The 13,616-nt window shown below is 52.1% G+C and overlaps 1 protein-coding gene across 1 annotated transcript in view; it reads right to left on the bottom strand.

Moving 5' to 3' along the window:
* Window positions 1–13,616, bottom strand: part of ABCA4 (ATP binding cassette subfamily A member 4) — a 130,325-nt gene that overhangs the window by 71,491 nt on the left and 45,218 nt on the right. The window contains 2 exon segments of the mRNA XM_021090184.1: window positions 701–877; window positions 1,499–1,704. Coding sequence (XP_020945843.1) covers window positions 701–877; window positions 1,499–1,704 — 383 coding nt within the window.

Here is a 13,616-nt window from a genome sequence, read left to right as displayed (position 1 = left end):
TCCTTAAGGCCGTCGCAAACCTCTTGCTGCTAGCTGGGATGCAGAGTGCCCATCTGCCATGGACGTGAGCCCTCCCAGCCCCTCTCCCGCTCCGTCTCCTTCTACCACCCCTCAAATGCACGTTCAGAAAGCAGCAGGCTACTTGCTTGGCCTGCTACTGGCCAGCAAAGGCACAGGCCTAGGGTGGGAGTGGGCGGGGTGGGGGGGGCTGGGGGGGGGACCGCCCAGCTCATGCAGCACATGTCTCCACCTTCTCAGGAAGCAGACACCGTGGGAATGCCAGTTAGGGAAGGCGCAGCATTATTCCAAGCCTCCTAGGAGCCGGACCTACTTGTGATGCAGAGTCCTAATTGCCGATTTGGCAAATCCCTGGGCAAACACTCTGACCTGAACCCTTCCACATACCAAACCTGCTACGTAGTGGAAATTTTCAAAGCCTTTGTTCCCTCCCCCGACCTCACTTCCCCGGCCTTCATTTTCACCTTCCCTTTTCCACCCACCCCACCAACTCCTCTCTCCCATGTGGCCCTGCTTGGAGCCAGGGAGAGGCAGGCTCGTCCAGCAGAGCTCCGTTCTCCTCGGCTTGGCCCCAGGACCTGGGTTTTCCCCCAAAGAGACGGAGGCCTGGGGAGCAAGGCCACCCGCCCTGCCCCAGCAGCCTGGTTAGCTCGTTCTGGAGGGGTTGGGACCTCGGACTCACGCGTCATCCACGAAGCAGGGGTAAGGCATTTGCTGGAGATAGATGCCGACGGGCACCTCGGCCTGGGCCTGGCTCCTTGTGATCCCCTGTTCAACCATGTCCTGCAGGTAGGCAAACCCTCCCCAGATGTAACGGAAGTCTTCCACGGGGTCGGCTCTGGGGCCAGAATCCCAGTACCTAGGAGAGACCAGGAGACGTGAGGATGCTGACAGACATGGACAGCTCTCCTCAAGCTCAGGACTCCTCCTCGACGCCCCCCCACCCCCAACTTCAGTCCTCAACGCCCCCCTCCTTCTCCGCATGATCCAATCCTATTTCCTAGTTCATGGTCTACATCTGTTGCCAGGGTTAGCCACAGCGTGGCTTGTAATTGCTTTCATTCAAGGACTCTACCCTGAGCTTTACACATATATTATTTTCTCTTATCTAAGCTAATTTTACTGATTTATAGGCGGAGTCCTATCTCAATCCCCCACTCTGTCCCAAAAGTAGTTTCCAGTGACTGTGGGGAAACACCATTTGCAGAAGTTCCATGTTCATCACCAAATTGCACAAAGGCCATCCGGGGACACGTGCTGAGTTGAGGGGATCAAGACAGTGAGGCTGAGCCCTCCTGGTCCCACAGAAGAGCAGCCCCAACTGGCTGTCTTAGTTCTCTGATACCAAAGCGCTTCCAGGCCTTTCCGAGTAACCCTTCTGCCCCAGGAGGGGTGGGTGGCTCGAGCCCACAGGAGCCCCTTTCCTCCCCACACATTGTCGGGGATGCCCGGGGCCTTCTGCGACCTCCTGAGACATCACCTGTCTTTGATCTTGTTGGTTTTCTCCACCACATCTATGTCCATTCGGATCTTGTACCTCACGTGGGGTGGCAGGGAGCTGGTCCAAGGATACAGGTCAGGGAATACCACGCCAGCCCAGAACCTGTTTTCCTCCAGCAGAGACAGAGCTCGTTGGGTGAGCTGAAATTCATCATCGTAGCTTTCAAACTTATCCAGGATCAGGCACTGCGGAAAATCACAAACACTGAGAGAGGCTGAGGAGCACCCACTGCAAAGCAAGGTAGAGAATCGGGGCTGTGCTCCCGAGGATGGGTCAAAGGCAAGGAGGCCCTATAAACGTGATGTGTGCTTTACTCCAGAGTCTGGTGGCAAGTATTCGGTGTGTCTAGATTTGGGGTGAAAGGGGGCTTGGAAACGCTGACTCGCTCTCATCCCTGCAGATCTGGCGAGGCCCACGCTATCAGGCTGTCCGAGGCTGTGCAAACATGCACGTCGTCAAAACGACAAAAATACCCGCAGCTCTCGCTCCCCAGCATGGGGACTCAAGGGAGAGGGGTCACCTCGGATCCAGGCTGCTTTGAAGATCACAAAGCCTGCCAATAAAAGAGTTTTAAAGAGAGAGAAACGGCCCCAGCGGTGAACCTTCCTGCCTCTTCTCACACACACACACACACACACACGGATGGCCAGCTGAGGGAAGGACCAGGATGAAGGCGGAAAACAGCAGACAGCCAACAGGATCTCGCCAGAGAAATCATTGCCTACGACAAATTTATCACGGGTAACGAGGAAGGAGGAGGAATTTCTTAACATGTCTTTTTTCTCCTCATGGAAGAGAAAAAAAAATCATTATCAACAAGAGAGCACAACTCTGAATTTCATTTGATGTGAATATTGGGTTGCCGCCTGGCATGGTTTGTTCCAGGGTTACCCTGCGTCCCCCGGCTGGCATTTCCCTCAACCTCCTGCGGTGCCGGTGCTCCAGGGTGACTGCGTCCTGTTTCCTTCTTAGAGTGTAACTCACAAGAGTTCAGCTGGCTTTGTCTTGATGAATCTGTTCGGGGGGACTCAGAGCCTGCAGTGTGCCAGAGCCTGCTTGGCTCCAGGGATTTAAGGAGGAAAGATAAAAATCTCTTCCTGAAAGAAACTCCAGACCTAACGAGGAAGAGAGCGGGAGTAAACCAACCGTCAGAATGCAGAACGTTCAGGTTCTGGAGAAAGCCAGCCCAGGGTAGTCTGAGAGCCCAGCAGAGGGATCTGGCTAAGTCTACCTGGAGGGGTCCTGGAGGGCTGCGTGGAGGAAGAGACTCCTGAGTGGGACGAGGAAGAGCTGGAATTCGCCAAGGGAAGAAAGCAGGGGAAAGGTCAGCCCGGGCACAGGGAACAGCTCGCCAGGGTTTCTGGAGACCTGCGAGCAGAGAGCAGTTGGTCCCCTCCCTGGCTGTGCTTTAGAACCACCACGGAGTTTTAAAAAGACAACGGTACCCAAGCCCCACTGCAGATAACGAAATCAGAGTCTCAAGAAGCGGGGCCAAGGCACCAGCATCTTGCCAAAAGCACCCGGGTCCTTCCGGCCTGCAGGGAAGCACGTGGGTGAGCGGAGGGGAGAGATGAGAGAGGCCGACTGGGAAGTGGGGGCCCGGGTCCTCCGCTCCACCTGCTGGGTTCGCAGGTGACTGACCGTCGGAGGGCCTTCTGAGGGCGCAGGGGTCTCTGTGCTAAAACCTGTCATCCTGGCACAGCCTAAAAGCCACAAGAAACCACCGCTGGGTCTTAGGCGGGGCTGTGACATACGGGATCAGGTTGTGCTTCTGAAAGATCACAGGTGGGGGAGGTGGGGGGCAGGAAGCCTGGTTAGAAGGCTGTTGATGTAACGCAGGCGTCAAGGACATGCTAACTTTCCCACAGAGCCTGCCAGGTACCTGGAATCCTCATTTTACTGAAGAGCAGACCTGCCAGAGGTCACGCAGCTCGACAGTGGCAGAGCCTGGCTTCTCTCCCCACTTGTCAACTCCAGGCCCAGGCCTCTTCCCCACACCAGCAGCCACAGCTACAGGCTGGCCCGCAGGCTCTTCACGCGGGCACGGCTGTCCCGTCAAGTAGGAGACAACAGCTCTCACTTGGCCTCACTCTGCAGCCCGGGCAGGAAACGTGGGCTCAGAGGCTGATTCCCCAGAGTGGTGGGGCAGGTGTCCCACCGGCAGTTCATCTGATCCCACAGTGATTACCGGGGGGAAGAAAGAAGCGAGAAAGGAGGACAGAGCCTAAGGACTTGCCCAGAGACCCCTGCTCCCGCTGCACAGTGAGGAGCAGGCAGACACAACTCACTCACCAAAGCCCCTTCACCGCTGAGTCCCATCCGGGGGCATCAGAGTGTGAAGCCAAAGCCTCTTTTTTTAGTGAGGAGCTGAGCTGGAACAAAGTGCTGCAAACCCTCCCGACCAGCCTGTCCCGCCCCAGGCTCCATGTGCTGGGAGCGCATTTCGTGTAACAGCCTCAGTCTTCCCGGTAAAAAGACAGAAAACAAGGGAAACTGTTAGCTTTCCAGCTGGTGTGGGAAAGAGGAACACAGGTAATGAGAAAACCTAGAGGGCCGAGGCTTAAGTGGACACCATGCTAAGAAGACAGTTATTTTAAAAGGAAATGGAATTGGTATTGCTTTAAAAACGAGTTAAGGGAAATGGACAATTTTCTTCACAGCTCTTCTTCCTCTTCCTCTTCCGCTTTTTTTAGGGCCACACTTGCAGCACATGGAAGTTCCCAGGCTAGGGATCGAATCGCAGCTACAGCTGCCGGTCTACACCACAGCCACAGCAACATGGGATCTGAGCCACATCTGTGATCTACACCACAGCTGACGGCAACCCCAGATCCTTAACCCACTGAGCAAGGCCAGGGATCGAACCTGCATCCTCATGGATACTACTCGGGTTCTTAGCCTGCTGAGCCACAACAGGAACTCCTTCACAGCTATTCTTTTGCAAATAGGCATTGCCCAGCCTAACACTGGCCAGTCTTTTAATGAGATGAAAGACTTAAGTACCTCAGGACACAAAATATCCTCAAGTAATGTTCCTTTTTTTCTGGATGGATATATCATAGGATTTACTATTTTTTGATTTTTTTGTTTCCTTTTCTTTCTTTTTTGTGGTGAATCTAATATACAGACTTTAGACTAATACACAGACTCACCACAGTCTAAGACCAAGGGCCCGGCTCCCAGTGTTTGCCAGTACTCAACCACACTGCCATGGGGACAGAGAATTGGCAGCCTGCTGCTTGGGCAAGGAGGCATTAAAATTGAACTGCTGGAGTACATAACAAAAAAGAAACACATTTAAACTTCCCTTAGGGAGACCTCAACACTCCACAAAGATAAGCAATAAAATAACCTCTCTATTTTTTTAAAAAGTTTGTTGAGTTTAGTATTGATAAATAGAGTCAATTTGAAATGCAGTTTCTAAAATGAAAAACAAAATTATTTGGGGAGATGGGAATTTTTGCAGTTTCTTTTAGCTAACACACACACACACACACACGATTATTCTACCAATTCCCTCATAGTGCCACAGGGCATCTGGACAGGAGTCACAGTGGTCTTGTGATCCGACATGCTTGGTTTATGAATGAGAAAACTGGCATCAGATGCGCAACGCGTCTTGCCTGAGGTCAATATAGGTTGGAAGCAGAATGTGGACCCACATCTTCAAGCATCAAGCCTGAAGGGTAGTGTTGTCCCCTCGTGTTGCTCAGAGAGCAAGCCACGCTCTAACCACAAAGTTGGAGCAGCAGGATTCCGGAGCAGGAAGACCTCTTGCTCTGTCCAGTCCACCAGCACTGTCTCGCAGCCTTCTCTGCAATGAGGGAAACGGTCCATTTCTGCCCTATCCAACCAACATGGTAGCCAGGAGCCGTATACGGCGACGGAGCCCCTGACACGTGGCTAGTGAAAGGTGGGCACTGACTTTTTAATTTAAACTTAAATGGCCGCATGTGGCTACTGGTTACTGTATAGGTTGGCACAGTCTAGAGACAGTAAATCTCCAAAGGCCAGAGCCATGTCTTGCTCATTAGGTCTCTGGAATAGTATTTCCTCATGAAAGGGACACAGTTAGTGTTTACTGAATTGAATTAGTCTAAACTTAGAAGTTCCAAATGCTGCAAGAAAGATACTTTTACGACTGTGTGTTTTGAACACAATACTGCGAACACAACACAAAAAAACACTTAGTTTTTCAGATGATAAACTAAGAGAAATCGCTGAAAAGAGAATTTTTGGTATAATGTTAAGAAGTGCCCCTCTCGTTGAAGCAAGAGGGCTAATCACAACAAATACATTTTAATAACGCGCCTTTCCGAGCACTGCGGCCTGCTCTCTTTGAACTCTCCCTTCGTGTCTTCAAGGGAAACCTATACTGGAACGAGCACTGGGGTTTTCAGCGACACTGCTGAGCCTGCAAGGACGTGGGCGCCATCCTGGCTGTTTCACCAGGCTGCTGAGTCACAGTCCTGTTTCCTGCTGGGTCCCCCAGATTGGTACCCTGATACTCTCTGGAAAAACAGAAGCGACAAGCTTCTCAAATACTCGTCTCTACCCTGAAACATCTGGGCCGCTTTCAAAGCGGAGTGGTCATCTTGGGACAGGGGTGCAGGGTGGCGTTCGAACGCCGTCCCCTCTGCTCTTTGCTCAGCGGGTGGCCTCCCTTTCCCGCTGCACGATGGAGACGCGCCTACCTCGGAGGTGTGCTCTACGGATCACACACGCGTGTGTGGGAAGGGCCAGCCGGTGCCTCCTGCTAAGAGGAAAAACGGATGCTTACAGAAGGCCCATTTGCCCAAAACTGCCCTAAGGGCCTTGCTTTTATTAACCCCTTGAATCCTCCCGAACACTTTATGATTATCCCTCCAAGCTCTTGTAAGAGGCATAATGAGGCAAACTTCCTCTGGAGAGAGTCTTTTTGTTTATTTTTTGCTTTTTAGGGCCACACCCACGGCATATGGAATTCCCGGGGTGGAATTGGAGCTGCAGCTGCCGGCCGACACCTCAGCCACAGCAACGCAGGATCGGAGCCACATCTGTGACCTACACCATGGCTCACAGCAACACCAAATCCTTAACTCACTGAGCAAGGCCAGGGGTCACACCCGTGTCCGCATGGACACTAGTCGGGTTTGTTACCGCTGAGCCACGACGCGAACTCCCGAGAGTCTGTGTTTTAACCATGCAGGGTACTGAACCATTTCACAGACGGTGAGGACTCAGTGAACATCAGTCTTGTTACTGTTTTTGCAAAGTATCTCGAAAGTCAAAAGACCTAGTGGTGTTAAGCCCCTGTCAGATTACCCTTCATGACTAAGAGCTTTGTCTGGGGAGGAAGGCAGTCATTTTTTAGAAAGTAATACGGCTAGAACACAACCCATCCGGAGCTGATCTACAGCACTTCATCTGGTTAGAACAATGCTATGAACAGAAGCCAAAGCCCCATGTCCACCTGGGCAATGGGGGCAACGGTGGGGTGAGATCATCAGCTTCCCCACGGGCCTTAGATGTCAGTCGGACAACGCCACCCACAGGAAGGTCTTACGAAGCTGTTCCAGAATGTCTTCCTCACCAAATCTCTCTGAGGTCAAGGCAGAGCAATGGCAGATGCTGCTGTGGACATGAGTCAGAAGTCCCCGGCTCATCCCGAGGTGTGATTCAGAAGGCACCCTTGTGTTGTCCTGGGGCGGCCACCTGCCTCACAGCCCATGACCTCGTTCCCTACGGCTGCTCGCTCTGGTTCCCGAAGTTAAGATCCTGGCGGCTGAGCATGGATATTCATGTGAGTCTGGGCGTGAGTGTGTCTGGGAGGCAGTGATGAATGACCAACCCCTTACCACGTCTGCTCTGGTCTGAATAGCTTGTAAGTTACACCTCTGCTCCGGTCTGAATAGCTTGTAAGTTACAACATAGCAGGTCCTAAGGAGGCTGAAGCCACAGAGTCTATTTATAAAAGCTGTTTGGTTCTCCACAGAGAGAGACAGTGCGAGCATGGCTGTTAGGGAAGAACCCTGCAGGTGGCTGAGAACTGGCTAGTGTGGAGGCTCAGCATAAAGAGAACCACCACTGGGGGGAATCTTCAAAGGGCCTCTTCAGTGATTAAGACAGTGTCTTGCGGTCTCAGAAGATTCTGGGCAAACTTTGCAACCAGAGTGCAGAATCTCAAAGAGAATCCTTAAAATGTCTCGTGAAAGTCAAGGGCAGGAAGGCCAGCAAAGAGGCTCCCTTGTTCCCTTCAGCTGGCAACTACTGTGGCTGAAAGCCAGGTGGCAGAGCGACCACCATTTAAGTCCACGCACATGCTACAATTCCTTGCTGGCCGTTTGCTGGTACCCCGCGGGAAGCGGAGTTCACCCTGGCGGAAGCGGTGTGGTCCTCTCCAGGGCAGGCAGCTGTGCTCAAGACCTCTGGAGCATGCAGTCATCTGTTTACACAGCGAAGACAAACACCACCTTGGGAGAAGCAGCTGCAGTAGCAGCAGGCTTCCTTCTTCAGCTGTGGCCTCACCAACTCTAATTCGAACACACCAAGTAACAGATAAATGGAAGGACCTCTTCCGTGGGAAATGTCCAGAGGAGGCAGAGAGAAAGACTCTCTCTTTTGCCTGAACTTGATAGTCGAGGCGACCGACACTTCATGCTGACCTGTTTGGACTGACAGCCCTGTGAGTCTTTGGGGATAAGAAAGCCTGCACCCTTAGAGATGGTGGCTCTACAGTCCTGCCTCTTAAATCTTTAGCTTCCACACTCAGAACTGAGAACACCACGGCTGATGAGTGCCAAAGGAAGCCGCAGGCGGTCCTGCTGGTGTTAATATAGACACTGGGGTTGCTTTTGAAAAATGCCGGTGGATGTGGGCAAACATCCTAGAGTGAATGTCCTGGCAAATCTAGACCTTAACACTCCAGCTGTTTCTCACCACATGGGAAAAGCCACTGGATAAAATAACTTTGGGCTGTTGGAGGTGGTTGGGATGGTGAGGCAGAGGCCAAAGACACCGCAGTAAACTTTATCTAAAGCTCTGGACACTATAAACATACATCTGAAATGTTCAACTACAAAGACTGAGGAAATGCACCCCGACTGGGAAACAAAGGCATAGGAAATGCACGGCTGCTAAAAAATGTCCGTTTCTAAAATAAATAAATACCACAATGGAGCGAATAAAAAGGTCAAGTTGAAGTACAAAGACACACGAGGGCAAAGCTACTAGGTAATGCTTCCTGAGTAGTCAGGTTCAAGGAAAGACAGAACAGCCTGGCTAACAACTGCAGGGGGCTTAAGGTCTCAAAACTTTCTTTTTCAATCGTTTCAACAATTTGGGGAGGTGAGTTTTACCATGATCAAAACATTTAATAATGAACAGAGCCAGGCATAGTCCATCGAAGGCACAACCCCGTCACAAACTCCCAGTCCAACACACTGGTGAACGTGGCCCTAGAGGTAGCTTCAGTTTCATTCTTATTTTGCAGGCAGTGGAAGAGTATTATTGCCTCAAATCACAGAGCCCATAAGGTGCTAGAGATGGTACCCTGTTGCCTTCAGGATGAAGCTGTCATAAACCAGGTCAGTACAGAACCATCTCTGGAGGCTACTGCTCCTCCTCCCTACCCACCCCCACCTCCCCTGATGCTATAGCCACACACACCTCTACCAGACTACCTGCCATTCTTGAACTCGTCTCGCAGGTTCACAGCTGCACTTGCCATGTGCTCTTGCTTCTGTCTAGAATTAACTCTCTGCCTAGCTTAGCAGGCAAATTTGATCCTGAAGGCCCAGCATAAAAGTATTTTAGTTTTAATTTGGCACACATGGGTGTCTATTTTAGGCCACTGCAGCCCCACAAAGGTAAGCAGAAAATTAAAAGATAAGATACTTGCAGCCCTAAGGGGTTCAGGTGTGTTGGGGCAGGGGGAAGTGTGTGCAAATCATCACCAAGGGCTCTGATGGAGGAACACAGAGAAAGAAGAAGGCCTGAAACCCAGAGCTGAGTCCCGAGTGGGGCAAGAGGTCAGCCTGTACAGCGTGCTGCCCCTGCAAGGCGGAAGCGTCCTAAAGGCACTAGATGGACTGGGCGTCCCCATCACAGCAGTGAGGAGTCAGGGGGCGCTCTGGGCTGGCATATCACGGTGGAACTGGGGTTTCAGAAAGATCTCACTGGAGGCAGCATGGGAGCTGAACGGAGGCAGCGTGAGATCAGAGGCCCGGAGACCAGCTAGGAGAGATGGTACAGGCCCCTGCAGACAGAGGGCGCACAGGGAGAGGCTGAGGAAGGGGGACTCCAGAGATCAGCTGGAGGACATCTGACAGTCCTTGGGATAGATATGACCAATCCCTAACCCTGGAAGCTTATATGCTGTTGGAAGAGCTAAGCTTGTCATTAAATAAGGCCTTAGTTGTCACAGCTCAAGGAACTATTAGAATTCAATCTGATGGAGGAGAAACAAGCTGCACAAATCCAAATTCAAATCAGAGTTCCTTCTGGGGCTCAGAGGAAATGAATCTGACTAGGATCCATGAGGACGCAGGCTCCATCCCTGGCCTTGCTCAGTGGGTTAAGGATCCGGCATTGCCATGAGCTGTGGTGTAGGTTGCAGACACAACTCGGATCCCTTGTTGCTGTGGCTGTGGTGTAGGCCGGCAGCTGCAGCTCTGATTTGGACCCCTAGCTTGGGAACCTCCATATGCTGCAGACGTGGCCCTAGAAAAGCAAAAACATTAAAAAAAAAAAGAGTGCTCAACACAATGGCTGCCTCCCAGGAGGCACCAAGACAAGTGCCTTCCACCCATGACTCGAGCCCCCCACTCCCACCCACACTCTCCTTCCTTGGCCTGGTTCGGTCTCTGAGAGACTGATGAGGCATAAAATAAGGTAATTGCCCAGGAGTTGCTTCTGATTCAGTTCGTGGCTCTTGAAATGACATTGCTCTCATGGTGCAGATTGTGTACCCTCTGACGTCCCCCCCGACTTTGCCCTGCCCCTCAACGCAGTTGGAGTCGATGAATAAGAGAAGAAAACTAGAGGACAGATATTACGCAATATCTACACACCTGACTCTAAAGTATTACAAGATCAGTAGCCCTCTCTTCCTGATCCTGTTTTTAGGTAGGCTAAACTGAAACATATGCTCCCTGAGCACATTCTGGTTGGGTGGAAGTGGCATGTGGCCAGGAGCATGCCGAGTACAGAGGAAAAGTAGTCCAAAACCCCCCCTACTGATAATTAATTCATCAACCAGATAATCACCATGTAGATAATATATCGAGTTATGGGCATATATCAACTATGTTGACATGCACGTAAAAGCAGACAATGAATATCTGTTTTTGCAAGACGTAGGGCAAGGTGGCTGTACCTGGCTGAAGTACAATTTTATGCCTTCATTGGAGGTGTTTTCTTATTAAAATTTGGCTGAATTTAGCTTCCTGATGTGAAATTCAAGGCCTGAAATTCAAATACACTGTGAACTCTAAATAATATTCCATCTGTGCCAGGCCTAACCCTTCGCTAAACAAAGAAATCAAAGGGGAGGGGTGTGTATATTTGTTTTAGCTAAGTGGTAAATCAAAGGAAAAACTGATTCATTTTTCCAATTGTGCTTTTCCCCAGAAGAAAAATATACGTGAATAAGACACATAAATTACAAATGTTAAGAGTACACACATACCAGTTAAAGGTATTTAACTACATGAAGACTCGCTTGGCCTCAGTCTCCTTGGATTTGGAGAAGAGGGTGATCAGAAGGCCTGTAGAAATGAATACTCCCCCGTGTTAGAGACCTGAGACTCCCCAGATGTCACCATGACCCCTTTCCCTAGCTGACCTCTGACCAGAAGGTCTGCCTTTCATTCATGGATGCCTGATGTCTGCTGGAGGGCAGGGACCAGGGGAGGACAGAGCATGGTTATGGGATGAATGAGCGCCTCGAAGCCCCTTGTTAAGGAGGTGCTCTCAGGACACAAGGAGATCTGGAGCCACCGCATCATCGTCCACACAAGGGCTGGGAGGGCCCAAGCCTGGCCTTCCAGGGAGGGGCTGAAGATCCTGATTCCGAGCCCGTTCTCAAGGATACCATGAGCAGTAGCGCTCTCACAAGTGAGTCTACGAAAATGTACACTCTTCACGCGGTGTGTGGTTCTGACCGGATGTCCTCGTGGTTCATAGAGAGGGCTGCCAGGCAACCTAGGGCTCTGCTGTGTGCCCAGCCCCCTCACCCTTCATCCTCACAGCCCACCTAAGAGATGAGGGATCCGGGGCAGAGGCCACACACTCACTCACACACCACACACACACACACACACACGCCTGACCAACCAACAGCGCAAACCCGCTGAGCGCCCTGCACCCCTCTCTCACTTTATCCTCAACAACAACTCTCCGAGGTCTGCTGTGCTCGTATCTGGATTTGACAGATGAGCAAACTGAGCCTTAGCAGACCAAGTGGCTTCTCCAGCATGATGCTGCTCATCCACGGAGATGCAGGCCCATTGATCCTCTCTGGCCGGGCGAGGAGTTTCCTCCAGCAGTGGCCTCGCGTGGCACAGTCACCAGCAGGAAGGGGGCCCTCCCCCGGCTCCTCAGTGGAAGGTCCAGGACCTAGCGCCTCGCCCCAAGCAGAAAAAAAGAGGATTTAGCCTTTCGAGAGACGAAGACAAAACCTATGGAAACACTCTCCTTGCCTCTGAGGACAAAGGGCTTAGAGGTTTGCTCTCTGTCCCTGGAGCTTCTGTGGTTCAGCATCACATCTGAGCACCACGCTGACCCGGATCAACAAAACTTACACTCAGCGCGCTTCTGATGAATCTTCCTAAAAAATGATTTTTTTCTTTTTGGGAACAGGCAGAGAAGTGAGCACTGAGGCCGCCCAGGAGGAAGTTCTCAAAGCTCTTGAGTGAAAGTCACGTTGCTGAAAGGAGGCGCTCCGTCGAGCCTTAGCCAGTAAGGAACCCGCTTGCCGCCCTGTCCTGGAGAAGCCCTCAGAGCCGGGGTGGAGAGGGGTCCGTGCCCTGCCTGCTCTGAGGAGTTCTCAGGCTGGGAGCTGGGGGGACTCTGAGGCTCCCCCAGAGCCCCCAGAACACAAGAACAAAAGCAGAAAGTCCCAGGACTGGTTGCAAAGATGGGATTCTTCCTCACTGCCCGTGCCTCCCGCCCCTCCTCGTTTCACTTCTCTCCCGCTCACTTTCCTCCTCCCTCCACCCAAGGGCAGGAGGACCTGAGACCTCAGCTTGCTCTCCTGCTGGGCTTCTGCGCCATCAGAACCCCTCTTCGGAAGCCCTGGGGCGGGCGTGGCCACTGTGGCCTTTGCTGAGGGCGTTCGGCGGTGCTCAGAGATTGCAACGCCCCAGGGGAGGGTTGGTGGCTGACGTGAGGTCAGCAGATCTGGGTTTGTATGCAGGAATCTGTTTTGTAAAAAGCACTCATCATTCTTGCCTTCAGAGAGTTTGGAACCACTTTGTAAGGACCTGAACTTTGGTAGTGCTGCTGCCACACCCAGCCCCTTCCGAGGGGCCCCAGGGAGCGGGCTGGCCCCTCCACGGCTCTGCAGAGGGAGCTTCACGCACGGGGAAGTTCTGGCAGCACGAAGGACAGCAGGGAGTCTTCCAGAGCACTGCGTGATTGACGGAGCCAGGCTTCTTCTCAGTAGTTAGTTATCCTCAGGGCCAAGGAGGCGGGGTGGGGGCCTGCTCCTGGGGGCCACTGGCTTCCTCCCTGCCCCTATTGGCCACAGCACCTTCCACCTGCTGATGCACTTATATGATGTGACGCCCACCGGCAGGTGTGATAAGCCCGCAGACGAAGATGGTCCCTGGGAGTCTGAGGTTGAGAATTTGAGGATCCCTAGGATGAGCTCCCTGACTCCGAGCTGCAGCCTGCTGGTCAGCCAGAGATGGACACGGAACAGCTAACTTGACTCTAACTGCAACGGAGTCCAAGGAGATGTGACGAGAGGGCTGGGGAAGCACAGAGGAGTGAATGACTAAACCCACGTTGAAGCAGAAGTGGCATTTGGTTTTGGTTTTGTTTTTTTGTCTCTTTAGGACCGCACCTGCAGCATATGCAAGTTCCCAGGCTAGGGGTTGAATCAGAACTGTAGCTG

Source organism: Sus scrofa, chromosome 4, assembly GCF_000003025.6.
Source record: "Sus scrofa isolate TJ Tabasco breed Duroc chromosome 4, Sscrofa11.1, whole genome shotgun sequence".
Taxonomy (NCBI): Eukaryota; Metazoa; Chordata; class Mammalia; order Artiodactyla; family Suidae; genus Sus; species Sus scrofa.
This window is presented reverse-complemented; position numbering and strand designations above follow the sequence as displayed.